A 17,431-nucleotide genomic window follows, 5' to 3' on the forward strand; every position below is an offset into this window, starting at 1 on the left:
AGAAAAGTAAAATGGATTTTAAAAAGTAATTTTTTTTTTAAAGAGAGAAATTATAACAAATATTTAAAAAAGAAAGAAAGAAAAATAAGAGAAAATCATGACTGAGTGCAAATATCTACTAGGACACAAGGCCATAATTGGAGTGGTGGATAGCTCATACGATAGAGTCACGCTATCTCCGGCCAGGGAGTTGTCCTACCAGTAAGGTTGCGCCTCCGCGAAATTTTTATTCTCTTTTGCCTCCTGCCACTTTCCTACTCACTTCATTTCTGGTTACTAGGACACCAGGCATTTTTAATGGAATTTAGGTATTCATTTTTTTACGTTAATTAAAAATGAAAATTTAGAAATTGAGCTTTTATATAGTGCAATATCCACTACACGTGCTTAAAGCGCTTTACAAGGTGTGTCTGGATAACAGCAACACATAACATGTAGGATGGGACATGACGCCTGTTAGGCGATATAATAACAATTTTTTTTCGGACAGAGACAACGCTATTATCGGCCGGGTAATCATTTTACACCTGAGTATGTACGGTGAGAGAATGTGGGTAAAAAGCCTTCTCCAAGAACTCAACTATACGTCGAGCGACGCTCGAACCCAGGACCTTACGATCCGAAAGCGATTGCCATGCCACAAGACCACATAGCCGAATTAATTATTGAGTAAATAAAGGGTGGGGTGGGGTGGGGAGGGGCAACTGATCAACGAGTACACATTATTTTCAAATGAGTACACGTCGCTACTGATGCATAAGGCGCATGCATTGCAATACTAATCTATTCCATCCATCTATAAACGCATCGTTGCCGAGTAAAACCAAATACACACAACAATGATCAATGATGGTAAATTATTGAATGCGTCGTCTAGCATCACGCGTGTTGGGATCGCTCGTGTCATTCTCATAGTATTATTATAGTCTTGGTCCTCTTCAAACAATAAATCTATGGAAGTCACGTCCTGGGCTCGTCAAGTGGGGTTTTGTGGTCCTGTGATCGTATGACACTCCACCCTCGGATTGGTTTGTCTGTCTCGGGTTTGAGTCCTGTTCTGAACGGCGGCGCAAAGGTGAGTTCTTCGAAAAAGGCTCTTTACTCACATTCTCTCACAGTACATACTAAGGTGTGAAATGAGCACCTGGCCGTTAACAGATATGTCTCTGTCAAAAAAAAAAAACAAAAAAAAAAAACAACAACAACAAAAAAAAAAATATATATATATATATATATATATATATATATATATATATATATATATATATATATATATATATATATGTGTGTGTGTGTGTGTATATATATACATATATATATATATATATATATATATATATATATATATATATATATATACTATCGCCTCACAGGCGCCATGTTTCGTCCTACATGTTACGTTTAGCAAGTATTGTCGATGTTGAACCCATATAGATCCTAATTTGTTTTTATTTTTTTTTTGTTAAAAATCATTTTACCGTCTTGAAAATTAGTTGAAATAGCATCACGCACCAACAACACATATTGCACACCTACACACGAAGCACTTAAACCCACAACACACGGAAACATGCAGCCGATGAGACATCCTAAGCTCCTGAATTTGTTAACAAACATCAACCACGTTTTTATGTCTATGATTGATGCTATTGTTCAGGAGTCTAAAATTGAAAGAAATATTGTTATGACAGCTTCCAAAAAAAAAAAAAAAAAAAAAAAGAAGAGAATACCAAACAAGGACGGTTTCGGGCTCAAAACCCTTCTTCAGCCAGAAAAAAACAACACAAAACAATAAAAACATAAAGATATTACTAAAACACCAGATCGACGAAAGAGAAATGTTCGATTCGTCCTGTCCATAGGAAAACCTTGGAATGGACACGGGGAAACTCAGGGTCACCATGCCAAAAATGTTGCATATTTAATTTAATTTGAATTGGGAATGTTAATCCATAAAACATTTTTTTTAAAATTTTAACTACTATGTTACTTGTGTGCATCTTGTGTGAGTGTGTCTATGTCAATATTGTATTGTTATGAATGTGTAACCAAATGACAAATTGCCACTTTTTGGGGGACAGTAAAGATAGATTATTATTAATATGTACATAATATATTATCATCATAATAACATAATAACATTACTAATAAAACAACATGACAACTCTAAGTTCGACGAAGACAAAGTCTCTTTCGAAGAGGGGGCGTGGCGCATGTCATTCTTTGTTTTCCATACCTAGGTATATGGAAACATTTCCATAGTTGATTTACCTCCAGAAACGAAATAGAAGAGTTCAAGTTCGCTGATATCTAATATTTTTATCATTATCAATAAGATAAGATTTTTAAAAATCAATTTGTTTAGCCATTATGACATGCTCTTAACTGACTTCTCACTGCAAGTGCACCTTTAAAATATCATCATAAGATCGGCCTCTTTATGCAAGTAGGTTGTTATCTATTGCAATTGTGTCGCTTGTGATTCAATTGTGCTCTGTCTTTGCTTACCTCGCAAGTCACAGTCACAAACACAAACAAATCTTTACATTTATTTTTTGGCTTACCTGACCTGGCGACTTCCATTCCAATCGTTCTTGTTTTGCATTCTCATTAATTATTAAATAAACAAAATTGACACTGGATAGTCTGTGCCTAGTTAGTTGTGAATAAGAAGTTTATGAGCACTTTCCTAAATTTTTACTCACTCTTGTCGCTCTATTCTATCTCCTCGCTCATTCATGTGATTTTTTAAGTGGGTATCATCTGGAGTATCTCAAGTATCTGAATCTGTTTCAGTCAGTCACAACCAATCCAAACAGCAAAATTCAAAAGTGGCCCGACAGGACAGGAGAATGGATATGCATAGCCACAGGCTCTTCAGAATAACTTCCATATCATGTACGGTACAGGCGCCACTCAGCAGAGCGAAAACCCGTAAATAGGTTATATAATTTATAGATGCTTATTAAAAACTTAAACAATCGTATATATATGATAAACAATATAATTAAATTAATGAATTCATAGATATAGAAGTATTCCCTGGATTCAAACTTGAAATAACCCGGAGTCGTATTTATTTGATTTTATACTCATTATTATATTTCATTATTAATTATTATTATTTTATATATAAACAGAAACAATGATTTTATATTTTTTCAACTTGTTCTCACTAATTCTTTTCAGTAAATCTGATAATGTGAAAGTTTCTGGAGGAGAAATCAACACAAGGAGACTAAAGCACAGAAAAGGACATTCTTGATATTTCTGAGGAGGAAAACTATACTATATGAAATGTATTTATTATTGTTTAGTAACATAAAGGAAGAAATTACAATCGGGCTTCTACTTTAGCCACACAGTTCTTAGTATATGACCTCTCTGTCAACAGTATTATTTCAAATCTCTTGAAATAATGACTGTTATCACCCAAAGTCATGGATGCTTATGAAGTTTTACGCGATGATGATCAAGTCCGGACAGATGACGACAACGAAGATGATAATGATGATATAAATATAAATCCATCTTCTACTGGATTCTCTGGAAGAGATTCAAAGCAAGATCGAAAAGAGGGAAGTCATCGTGTCCAAAACGACTTGTGCCCACTTGTACAGTCAACGATTTTACAAAATGGGGACGAGGAGTCGACGACGCATTCTTTACAAGAAACGAACATCTCATTGTTAGTCACTAAAGACAAAAGAAGATCAAGTAGAAATAGTAATGGGGATGAAGCATCCCATAAAAGCCGTTTGTCCTCAGAAAAGGGAAATGAAACCGCTTTGAAATCCAAGACGCAAAGAGCAGTCAGTGGTGATGATCATGAACTTAGTTTTGAATTTGTGTCGGGCAACACGTCCCAGTTCGGCCTCGGTAGTTCTGATGCAGATCAGCTATTTGGGCCTCTGTCTCCAGATTGTAAAATTCTTGTTCCACCAGAAAATCCAGTCATAGATATTACAGAGCTTGAAAATGGCAGTAGAAGTGAGTGCGATAATCAGGCGTTTACCACAGAATCAGAACCGCTAAATCCTGAACCCGAAAAAGAGAAAGTTGAAAAATCCCCACTCATACCCGACCACAACATCCTCAAGGATTGTGGTGAAAAAGGGACAACAGGGAGTTAGTAGTGTCATAAAACGAAATGACAAAGTCCCCCTTTTGCCATCCCCTGCCAAAACGGACATGTCGTCGGAGGAAGACTCGACTTTAATGAGTGTGTCATTAGATATGGAGTTGGACTCGCTGCGGTCGCCGGGTCACCCTTGTCCGACATCGATGGAGAGGATCAAGGTGTGTGTAGTAAATATTCCCAGCTGTCAGAAGACGGATCATCTCCATCCTCCAACGACGACAAAACGCAAAAGGGCGACATCAAGGGAAGCAGGAAGAAGCCGTCCATCTTTGAGAATGCGTTGGAACTCAGTATGGTGTTTTCGGAGTTTGTCGATGTGGAGTCTTTCAGTGCTTCCCTAGGCGACAGAACTCCTCAAACAGGTATGTATGCTATAGATATAATGAAGTTGACGTCACTCGTGTCTTTGTTATTGTTTTTTTTTTGCCATCCGCGTTTATGAGTAATTGTCACTAGACTGTATTAACCAGACTATTAACGTTCAAGGATACACATAGTTTTGTGTGTTGGTCCGTTATACATCCAGATGGCAATGTTGATATGTATGCTATAGGTTTTTAAAAGATAGTAACAAATAAGGGAGCAAACCTAAGATAAAAATCTGGAAAGGTGTTTTGTGTAAAAGAGTGAGACAACTAGGGCACAGTTTCCATTCACACCTTTTCGAGGCACGCTGAGTTTTTGGGATGATTTTTTTTTTTTAATTTTTTTTTTTCCCTGTGTCCAGCTGTTTCATACACACTTTTTCAGGTTTAAAAAGGCAATTGTTTTACCACTTTACCCCCACCCCATTCAGGATGTCTTTAGTTCCATTTAACTTGAGTTTACTGCAATGGGGAATCTCCCATACATATTCAGGAAATTTTGTACTCATGTATTTTAGTTTCCAATTCAAGTACAATTGAATTGAGTTAAAAAACTAATGGTAGACAAAATAAATGGTATTTTGAGCAAATTTTGAATTTAATGCTGATTCCAAGCATCCATCATAGAAATTATAATAGGTGTGAGATAAATTTATATTTATCATATTATTATAATTATTATTTGATATAGCGCCAGTATCCACAAATAGTGCTCAGAGGTGCTTTACAATAGTTTCTTTTGTATCACACAAGTTCATTCATTCGACTACAAAATCACCACAACAGTCACACACTTATCTTGTTCGAAGTTCACATAGAATTTAAATACAAAATACCTCAACCATCATCATCATAATAATAATAATAATAATAATAATAATAATAATAATAATAATAATAATAATAATAATAATAATAATAATAATAAATTATAATAAATTATGATAATAACTGGTGGTAGAAATTGAATTTTATTTGATTATACATTTGTTTATGTATTGCCTATCTGTTTTGTTTTGTAGTTTTGTTTGTTTTGGGGTTTTTTTTGTTTTATTTGGGGTTTTTGGGGGTTTTTTTTTTGGTTAAATGTTAATAATTTTGTCTTCTAATTTTTCTTTTTTCCAACAGAGGACAAGTTTGGAGGAAAATTTGAAGACCATCTGCTGATATTGCTGAGATCTGCCTCTCATAAAAACCTCAAGTCTCTCCTTCGACGCTCTGGATGGCCAGCGGAGAGCGATGCTCGATGTCACCTCTGGGAAAATTTGTGTGTCCATCTGGCGAAAGCCGGGGGAAGTCTATACGAGGAGATGGCAAAAGAACTGTCAAACAAACAAAAATGTAAGTCTGAGATTTGCACCTCATCATCATTGACTTTTTCACTGTGGGTCAGGGTATAGGCCACAGACAAACAGTTTCCATCCTTCTCTATCCCGTGCTAATTTTTAAAATCTCGTTCCATGTCTTATCACTACTTTAATTCTTTTCCCTGTTCCCTATCGCCTTCCCTTTGATCTTCTGACATTTGAGAGCTTTTTCCTGCTTCATACCGTAGCCATCGTTAACTTATAGCCTGAAACTGACCAAAAAATGACGTCAAAATGCCAGTCTTTGGCCACAAAAGAAAACAAATCGTGAGTTGTATTCATTAGCTCAACCAATGGGACCATTTGTTTCCATGAGCACTACTAACGACAACTCACTAGGCGGTGCAAAAACCAAATAATGATGTCAAAATGCCAGTCTTTTTGGGTTTCAGTGTCAGGCTATAAGATAACGATGGCTACATTCATACATGGTGCGAACGTTCTACGATGCAATTTGAAGCTTTTAGATAATTTGTTTTTACTAAGGGATCGTCGAGATAAAGTTAGACAAAAAAGTAGTCCTTCAGAGACATTCAGTCTATGGAGCCGGAGTTTATCCCAGTTTCTATAGTCTGAAACGGACAATAGCAATTGCTTGATATCCTTTGGATAGGACTCGAGTCTATCGCAAAGTACGAACAGACCTAGCTACCCATTCACTGCTCGGTAGACAGGGGATCAGAAAAAAACTTGACTGCTATCAGTTCCTTTGCATCTGAAGCAAGTACTCTACCAATTGAGATATCGGGACCCCCAAAGTTAGACAAAGGACAGTTAAAAACAATATATTTTATAGAAGTACATAAAGCTGAATCAAAAGAAATGCGATGAGAAATTCAAAGTAATTATCTAGAACAGACGTCTGGAAACAACAGTTTGACAGAATTAAATTTGGCCGGATAGATAAAAGGAGGTTTTCAATCTAATATTGTGCAATTTAAAGTTTTAAAATTATATACCTCTATAGAGGGAATGAAATTGACGTCACTCAGCTCTTAGTTTATGCGGCTATATAGTCTTGCGGTATGACATTCACTTTCAGATTGGAAGGTCCTGGGTTTGATCCTCGCTCGGCGCATAGTTGAGTCCTTGGAAAAGGCTCTTTACTCACATTCTTTACCGTGCACAGGTGTAAAATGAGTATCTGGCCGTTGACAGCGTTGTCTCTGTCAGAAAAATATTGTATATCACCTAACATTCGTCATGTTTTGTTCTACATGTTACGTGTTGCTGTTGGTCAGGGACCCTTTGTAAAGCGTTTTGAGCACATTTAGTGGATTTAAAGTTATATCCCTCTATAAAAGGAATGAAATTGACGTTATTTAGCTCTTAGTTATTATTATTTTTTTGGCCAGCCATTTTTATGACTAGTTCTCATTAAATTGTATCAATCAGACCTTAATCATTTGCGGTTACACACAGAGTTGTGTGTTGGTACTTTATATATCCAGCTGGCTGATGTTTTGTGAGTATTTTAAGTAAGTGCACAGCATTGATAAGCTGAATACTGGGATACCCTTGATTCCTTTGAAGTAATGTAAACTACCAACAGTAGAGAAAAACAAAAATTGATTTTGTCTAGAGCAGTTTTAACATTTTAAATGTTTCCAAAAAGTAATGACGACATTATTGCAAGTCCATATTGTTCGAATTCAGAAAATTACAACGATATCTTAATTTTCTGCCCACACACAGTCATTCATAGGCGAGGCAACTTGCTCAAGACCACACAACGAAGCGGGTAGTCGAACTCTGTCCCTTTTATGTATGAAGCAAAGACCGTTCCTCTGTTATTTTTATTATTATTATTATATTATTATTATTATTATTATTATTTATTATTATTATTATTATTATTATTATATTATTATTATTATATTATTATTATTATTATTATTATTATATTATTATTATTATTATTATTATTATTATTATTATTATTATTATTATTATTATTATTATTATTATTATTATTATTATTATATTATTATTATTATTATTATTATTATTATTATTATTATTATTATTATTATTATTATTATTATTATTATTATTATTATTATTATTATTATTATTATTATTATTATTATTATTATTATTATTATTATTATTATTATATTATTATTATTATTATTATTATTGTTTTTATTAATATTATTATTATTATTATTATTATTATTATTATTATTATTATTATTATTATTATTATTATTATTATTATTATTATCATCATGTAATGCATATAGAAAATTTGGTGCTGAATCATTGAAAACACGATTAACAAACATTTGTCTAAACTTTTTTTTTTCTTCCTCTTGTAGCGGAGGAGGATTCATCACTGCCACACTTTGTGGACCCAAGACTTCTGCCCACCTATCACCTCAACACGTACGGGATCCAAACTGCCAGAACTGTCGTCAGGGTCATAGGTCACCTCAACCCAGACGTGTTGCACTGCCCCTTGCTTTACCCTCTGACCTCTGCCTTTCTCCACTACATGGGACCTAACTCCTGCTTCAATTCTATGCAGGCTCTTCTCCGGAGCTCCAACCCTTTGTATCTCACGGCGACCAAAACATCGACCAGAGCCATCAGTATGGTCATCAGGGATTTGGCCAAGAAATACATCGTAAGTGAAGAGGGAAGCAAGGAGATGCCAATCGTTTCAAAATTTACAAAAAAATGCTGTTATGTGGTCTAGTGGTATGACACTCGCTTTCGGATCGGAAGGTCCTGGGTTTGAGCCTCGCTCGGCGCATAGTTGAGTCCTTGGAAAAGACTCCTTACTCACATTTTCTCACTATACTCGGGTGTAAAATGAGTACCTGGCCATTAACAGCGTTGTCTCTGTCCGAAAAAAAAATTGTAATATCGCCTAAAAGGCGTCATGTCTTGTTCTACATGTTAAGTGTTGCTGTTGGTTAGGGACCCCTTGTAAAGCGCTTTGAGTACGTTTAGTGGATATTGCGCTATATAAAAGATCAATTTTAAAAAGATTTTTTTTTTTTTACAGATTTTCAATTGATAATAAGGTGCCAATACAAAAACCTTCTTTTTTGGCATGTCACTGTTTTCCAAATTAAGAAATTAAGGAGCTGGCACCGTTGTTAGACCTTGTGAAGAATATAGGTATTAAAATTGCCCCAATATTCAGAAGTCTTTGTAGTGTAATGGTAGCATGTCTGAGCGGTAGGGAAGTAAGTGAAACATTGTGAAGTCCATTGAGCATGGTAAATCCTTGAAAATGTGCTATATAAAGGTTCATATTTGTTTTGTTTTTTATTTGATCCTAAATAGGGAAGAAAAGTGTAATGTCAAAAAACTGGTTCCTAATTCATTGGAAATGTAAAGCTACTCTTTTGGAGGACTGGATTCATACCTTGTGTAATTCATATTCTGGTGTCAGAGTGATGAATGGTATCTTATTTTCTGGTCTAAAAGTATGCTTGTCATCAATAAAGATCATCCATCCTTGCTCTTTTACGTCCCGTAATCCTAAGAATCTGCCTATACATCCTGCTACTGAAATAGTCATGCCACCTTCATGTAACCTATTCATTATTAGAACTCCGAAAGACTGTTTGCATACACACTTCCATAAATTCGGGAACCAAAAGAGTATAAGGTTTGATGTCACCACTTGTCTTCCCTTAGTTACTTACTTACTTACTTACTTACTTACTTACTTACTTACTTACTTACATACTTCACTTACTTACTTACTTACTTACTTACTTACTATCCAGCGTCGTCCTCATTGACGTTAGCTGCCCACATTCTGCGATGACAAATGTCTGCCCATTCCTTTCGTCTGTTGACGGTATCATAATATAACTCTCTTCCATTCACCTCTATCCATTCCTATGTTTGTTTTGGGTTTTTTAAGGATATTTTTTATATAACTAGGCCTAGGTCTTCCCCTTCTTGGCTTGCCCTCCATTTTCCCATGGACCACAATCTTTCATTAGGGTGCATGGGTTTCGGTATATGTGACCGAAAAAACTGAATAAAAAAAAGTAAAATTCCCTTTTTTCATCCCATAGGGGAAATTTGTCTCTAGGGCCTATTCCAAGGGAAGACTTGAATAGCCCAGGCATCAGCCTCAGTGCAGCGCCGCAAATTGAGCTAGGGCGAGGTGACTTACTCAAGGCCACACAGCGCAGTGGCTTCCGATCGAACCCTGTACCTTTCGGGTACGAGGCAAAGACTGTGCCACTGAGCCATGCTGTAGTTCTGGCATGTCTTCCTTACTACTCCTTATATTTGCAATAAATTTTTATTTATTGAAAAAAAAATTTTTTTTGTTCTCCATTCCAGAAATCAGCGTATGTATATGTAACTCGTGTGGATGAGTCTGTGTTTGACCATTGGATGTATTGGCTGTTTCGAGATTTACCCTTTGACACTGTGGTAGGTAGAGATCGAGGCATGACGTGTAATGTCAACTATCTCTTTCCATTTCAGTCTAGGCTAAAATATGGTCTGAATATTTCTTTTTAACTCCTGAAAAAAAAAAAACCCCAAAGAAATAAAAAGGTTTAGAATTTCTCTCAGATAGTATCAAGGTTTACAAACTGAGATGAGAAGTACATTATTATAAGCTTTATCAGCATCAATGCATTCATAATCATTATCATCATTGTATTCATCATCACCTTCATCATCATTATCATCATCGTCATTTTCTTCATCATCAATGTCATTGTCGTCATCATGACCTTCATCATCATCATCATCATCATCATTATCATTGTCTTCATCATTGTAGGAATTCAATTGGCTAAGCTAAATCAGGCATTATATCAAAATACATATTTTATAAATACACATATTCTTTCAAACAACAACACAACAAACCAAACTCATGTAACACACAGTCCTGACGATGGCTGAAAAGGCCAGAAACATCAATGTAGACTGACTCCAACATCGTGGTAAATATTACAATAATAATTCGCTCCATTGTTACATGTCGAGCACTATTCGTACCATATTTGTATCCAACACGATTCAATATATATATATACATCGTTTGCTTTGAATAGTATAAAAATATATTTCAGCCAAAGCTTTTCTCACCTAACAGACTTCACACATTGTCCCATCCATCCATTTCAGGTGTGTATTATAGATTGCTTTCTGCTAGAAGGACACAAGATTTTGTACAGAGTTGTCTTAGCCATCCTCAGTCATTTCACTAAGCATACAAGTAGGTGGTCGTTTTGTTATCAAGTCTGATTCACGTTTCCCATTCCATAGTCATGTTAAAGTGGCCGAGTGGTTAAGGCATTGCACTGTGACCCGAAAGGACCCGGGTTCGAGCCCCGCTTCAGGCACTTTCGTTTTTTTCCTTGAACAAGATTATTAATCCCCAATTTGCTCACTTGGACAACATGGGTGAGTGATTCCTGTTGACATCAGACATCTTGTTTGATGAATTATCTACATTCCTTCGTGTAATGCCTAGGCGACAATATCTTATGATGTTGTGGCAGAAAGGCACATAAGATTTTTTTTAGTAATGTTAAGGTTTGTGTTTATCTATGAATGGTACGGCTTCTTTTTAATGATAAGGGTTAGTCTCCATGTATCATCATCATCATAGTCATTTTTGCGTCGATGTCGTTGTCATCATCATCAATATTATAGTTATTGTTATTATTATTTTTATTATTATTATTATTATTATTATTATTATTATTATTATTATCATCGTCGTCATTATATTATTATTATTATTATTATTATTATTATTATTATTATTATTATTATTATTATTATTATTATTATTATTATTATTATACATTATTATTATTATTATTATTATTATTATTATTATTATTATTATTATTATTATATTATTATTATTATTATCATATTAATATTATCATCATCGTCATTAATTATTATTATTATTATTATTATTATTATTATTATTATTATTATTATTATTATTATTATTATTATTATCATTATCATTATTATTATTATTATCATTATTATTATTATTATTATTATCATCATTGTCATTATTATTATTATTATTATTATTATTTATTATTATTATTATTATTATTATTATTATATTATTATTATTATTATATATTATTATTATTATCATTATTATTATTATATTATTATTATTATTATTATTATTATTATTATTATTATTATTATTATTATTATTATTATTATTATTGTTATCATTATTATTATTATCATCATTGTCATTATCATTATTATTATTATTATCATCGTCATTATTATTATTATCATTGTCATTATCAGTATTATTATTATTATTATCATCATTGTCATTATCATTATTATATTATTATTATCATCATCATTATTATTATTATCATCGTCATTATCATTATAATTATTATCATCATTGTCATTATCATTATTATTATTATTATTATTATCGTCATTATTATTATTATATTATTATTATTATTATTATTATTATTATTATTATTATTATTATTATTATTATTATTATTATTATTATTATTATTATTATTATTATTATCATGGTCATTATTATATTATTATTATTATTATTATTATTATTATTATTATTATTATTATTATTATTATTATTATTATTATTATTATTATTATCATTGTCATTATTATTATTATTATTATTATTATTATTATATTATTATTATATATTATTATATATTATTATTATTATTATTATTATTATTATTATTATCATCGTCATTATTATTATTATTATTATATTATTATTATTATTATTATTATTATTATATTATTATTATATCATCGTCATTATTATTATTATTATATTATTATTATTATTATTATTATTATTATTATCATCATCGTCATTATTATTATTATTATTATTATTATTATTATTATTATTATTATTATTATTATTATTATTATTATTATTATATCATCGTCATTATTATTATTATTATTATTATTATTATTATTATTATTATTATTATTATTATTATTATATACATCGTCATTATATTATTATTATTATTATTATTATTATTATTATATATTATTATTATTATTATTATTATTAATGTCATTATTATTATTATATTATTATATTATTATTATATTATTATTATTATTATTATTATTATTATTATTATTATTATTATTTATTATTATTATTATTATTATTATATTAATATTATTATTATTATTATTTTATATTATTATTATTATCATTATTATTATTATTATCATCATTGTCATTATTATTATTATTATTTTTATTATTCCTTATCCCAGAGAAGTCCAGAAGCTCATTGGGGGCTCCAGAAGACATGAAAAAAGCCATTTCCAATTTCTGTTCTTCTCTGTCTCAAGATTCCAAGAGATTGCTCAAGGTAAACTATTTAAACGGGTATTGACAATTTGTGAAACGTGATTGACGTCACTCAGTTCTTTGTTATCGTTTTTTATACAGCCTTTTTAATGATAAAAATGAAAATTATGCCTTTCCCGCCACGACATCATAAGACATCGTCGCCTAGGCATTCCACGAAGGAATATAGATAACTCATCAAACAAGATGTCTGATGTCAACAGGAATCACCTATGTTGTCCAAGTGAGCAAATTGGGGGTTAATAAAATAATAATCTTGCTCAAGGAAAAAATTATAAGTTCTCTTTAAATTCTACCAATCAGACTAGACTATTAACTATTGACGTTCATTGTTACACATAGTTTAGTGTGTTGACACGTTTTATCCGGCTGGAGTGTGTTGTGAGTATTTTACCTTAATGCATAGCATTACTAGGGGGCCCCATAGCTTAGTTGGTAGAGCACTCCCTTCACACGCAAGAGGACTGTGATCGATTCCGGGTGCGGGCGTGATTTTTTGTCTGACCCCCCAGTCCACGCTGCAGTGATTGGGTAGCTGGGCCTTTTAGAACTGGCAGAAAGTACTTTGTGATAGATAGCGTCCTATCCAAAGGATAGTAAGCAATTGCTATTGTCCACTAGCCTTATATAACGTAACAACACACAACATTATGTGTAACCTTAAACGTTAAATCCTGATTAATACAATTTAGTGAGAATTACTCATAAAAATGGCTGGCTAAAAACAATAACAAAGAGCTGAGTGACGTCAATTTCATTCCTTCTATAGAAGGAAAGACGTTGATGTCACCGAGCTCTTTTGTATTGTTTTCAGACCGCCAGTTGAGTGATCAGTTCCCTATTGAAGCTATGTGTTTAGGTAAAATACAACATCCGCCAGCCGGTTAGGAGTACCAACACACAAAACTGGGTGTAACCTTGAACGCTTATTATCTGATTGAAATAATTTAGTGAGAACCAATCACCAAAATGGCTGTTAAAGAACAGTAAGAAAAAGAGCTGAGTGACGTTAGCTTCCTTCCTTCTGTATCAGTCAGACGACATATTATAACAGTTTAATGTTTCACACAGTTTTGTGTGTTAAGATATTTCACCTGGCGGGTTTATGTTGTGAGTATTTTACTTTAATGCAAATCATTGATACAGTCCGACTGACTGTTTGTGTTGACAATGTGTTCATTTAGTCTCTGTCTCCCTTGGTTCAAGTTCATGAATCACCATTGTGTCGTAGACGCTTTAGGTAGTGTGCACTTGGCTAAGAAGTTCACAACATTGCCATCCGTAACCAACACACAAACTGTGTGTAACCATGAACTTTTATAGTCAGGTTAATACGGTTTAGTGAGTATTACTCATAAACGCGAATGGCAAAAAAATAATAACAAAGACCCGAGTGACGTCAACTTCATTCTATCTATAGATAGTATGCACTTGGCTAAGAAGCTCATGACATTGCCATCCGGAAGTATAACGGACCAACACACAAAACTGTGTGTTACCATGAACTTTTATAGTCGGGATAATACAGTTTAGTGAGCATTACTCATAAACGCGGATGGCAAAAAAACAATAACAAATACCTGAGTGACGTCATCTTCGAACTATCTATAGCCTGACACTGACCAAAAATTGACGTCAAAGGACACGTTTTTGGCCACAAAAGAAATCAAATCGTGAGTTTTATTCAATAGTTAAACCATTGGAATCAGATGTTTCCTTGAGCTCTACTGATGACAACTCACTAGACGCTGCACAAACCTAAAAAAAAAATGAAGTCAAACTATAAGTCCTAGTGGGTTCTAGCATAGCCATCGTTAACATTAACAAATAGATAGTGTGCACTTGGCTAAGAAGCTCACAACATTGCCACCCGGAAGTATAACGGACCAACACACAAAACTATGTTTAACCTTAAACGTTTATAGATAGTATGCGCTTGGCTAAGAAGCTCATAACATCCGGAAGTATGACGGACCAACACACAAAACTGTGTTTCCATGAACGTTTATAGTCAGGTTAATACAGTTCAGTGAACATTACTCATAAACGCGGATGGCAAAAAACAATAACAAAGACCTGAGTGACGTCATCTTCGAACTATCTATAGTCTGGTTAACACAGTTTAGTGAGAATTAGTCATAAACGCGGATGAGTAATTTTCACTAAACTGTATTAACCAAACTATAAACGTTCATAGTGGTCCGGTTATACTTCCGGATGGCAATGTTGTGAGCTTCTTAGCTTAGTGCAAACTATCTTTTCGGTTGCTTGACACATACTAAAGGTGTCCATGGCTTGTGACTTCTGTTATTCTTTGTTTTGTTTTGTTTTGTTTGTTTACTTTTGGGTTCAGCAGATTTATTTTTAGATTGACACACAACTTAGTACACACTAGATTGATTTTGTATGGAGGGACATCAGCACTCAGCACGTTGGGAGCGATCTATATTCAGGTTTTCGTCCAAGGGAGTCGTCATCGATCACATGATTTGTTGCTGTCCTTGGATTGGGTATTTCTCAATGAAAGTAAACACACTGCTTTGTATATGAAAGTTGTAAACATACACATGTGTCACGCTCAACTAAATAACACATTGTGATGTCAGATATTTTGAAAACTTTTAACTCTTTTCATTATGCGGGTCATTTTGAACACACTTTGCAATGTGACCATTGACCTCAGCACATGAAATGAAAATGTAGTAAAGATAGATCATCCCCATTGTTCAGTTATGAAGTCTGACATCAGTTAACATAACATTTTCTCCAGTGTTGAGTTGTGATCGAAAGTTTTCGTTGTGGAGGATCACCCTAACAAGACATGGATTACTGTGTCATTTTTCTTTGGGGAAAACTTTAGCATCGGCCTTTGTAATCATGTGTCTTCATTTTGTTTGTTGCAAGGTATGACTGAATAGAAATTTATCGATGCTATGCATTAAGGCAAAATACTCATAACATCCACCAGAAGAAGACCCCGCTCAACCCTAACTAAAGATATTAATTGTATCCTGGTGAATCATGCTGTTTGCAGGAAGGACTTCCGTAGTTTTACAGCACGCCTCCTTTTTATTATTATTATTATTATTATTATTATTATTATTATTATTATTATTATTATTATTATTATTATTATTATTATTGATTATTATTATTATTATTATTATTAGCAGCATTATTATTAGCATTATTAATATTATTGTTATTGTTGTTAAATATTTTCTCTCAATTTGATTGTTTTGTTTAGCATTTATGCTTACCCTTTTATTCATTTCATGATATTCAAACAGCCTTAAAGAGTTGGAATGGATTTAGAGCTACATAAATCCATTGTGTTCTGTGACAGCTTATTTTACAATAATATGTTGATAGGGACATCGTTTTTCCTTCCTAAATAACAAAGCAAAGCCAGTGCTAGGAACTTGCGAAAAAAACAGCCTTTTATTTAAGTCTAGGTAGAGCATTTCAACACATTTACTAATAGTCATTGAAGTGCTATGATCAAAAGATCAGTAGGGAAATGCATTTTATCTGTTGTGAACAAGACATTCAGTGACTGGAAAGACTCAGCGACAGGCCAGTGGCCTAATCAAGCGACGTCGATACCTTCTATTCTATTCTATTCTATTCTATTCTAAGTGGCACCTGAATATGTAATTTCTCCCTTTACTTTTGTAGTGTTAATGACTGATGCGATTTGTTGTGAGCTACATAAAACCATTATGTTATATTATGTTGTAGGACATCTTATTATGAAATATGTTGTAATATGTTGGGTTCGAGCCTCGCGCTTGGCGCATAGTTAAGTTAAGTCCTTGGAAAAGGCTCTTTACTCGCATTCTCTCACCGTTTTCAGGTGTAAAATTAGTACCTGGACGTTAACAGCGTTGTCTTTGTCCGAAAAATTGTAATATCGCCTAACAGGCGTCATGTCCTGTCCTACATGTTAAAAGTTGCTGTTGACCAGAGACCCCTTGTAAAGCGCTTTGAGCACATTTAGTGGATATTGCCCTATATAAGGGCTCAATTTTTGCCATTTTTTTTTTTTTTGACCAGGGACCCCTTGTAAAGTGCTTTGAGCACATTTAGTGGATATTGCGCTATATAAATCTCAATTATTTTTTATTTTTGTAATGGACATCATTTTTCCTTTCTAAACTTTTATTTTTCTTTC

The 17,431-nt window shown here is 33.0% G+C and overlaps 1 protein-coding gene across 1 annotated transcript in view; it reads left to right on the forward strand.

Annotated features, from left to right (window-relative positions):
• The first annotated feature begins 2,275 nt into the window (after positions 1 to 2,275).
• Positions 2,276 to 17,431, forward strand: part of LOC144980607 (GTPase-activating protein skywalker-like) — a 31,828-nt gene continuing 16,672 nt past the window's right edge. Inside the window, 10 exon segments of the mRNA XM_078928287.1 lie at positions 2,276 to 2,446; positions 3,190 to 4,107; positions 4,154 to 4,263; positions 4,266 to 4,503; positions 5,635 to 5,847; positions 8,195 to 8,502; positions 10,191 to 10,283; positions 10,992 to 11,082; positions 13,161 to 13,275; positions 15,996 to 16,161. Coding sequence (XP_078784413.1) covers positions 3,441 to 4,107; positions 4,154 to 4,263; positions 4,266 to 4,503; positions 5,635 to 5,847; positions 8,195 to 8,502; positions 10,191 to 10,283; positions 10,992 to 11,082; positions 13,161 to 13,275; positions 15,996 to 16,161 — 2,001 coding nt within the window. The 5' untranslated portion in view covers positions 2,276 to 2,446; positions 3,190 to 3,440.

This window comes from Berghia stephanieae, chromosome 10 (assembly GCF_034508935.2).
Source record: "Berghia stephanieae isolate SIO BIC M18660-M18661 chromosome 10, UCSD_Bste_1.3, whole genome shotgun sequence".
Classification (NCBI taxonomy): Eukaryota; Metazoa; Mollusca; class Gastropoda; order Nudibranchia; family Aeolidiidae; genus Berghia; species Berghia stephanieae.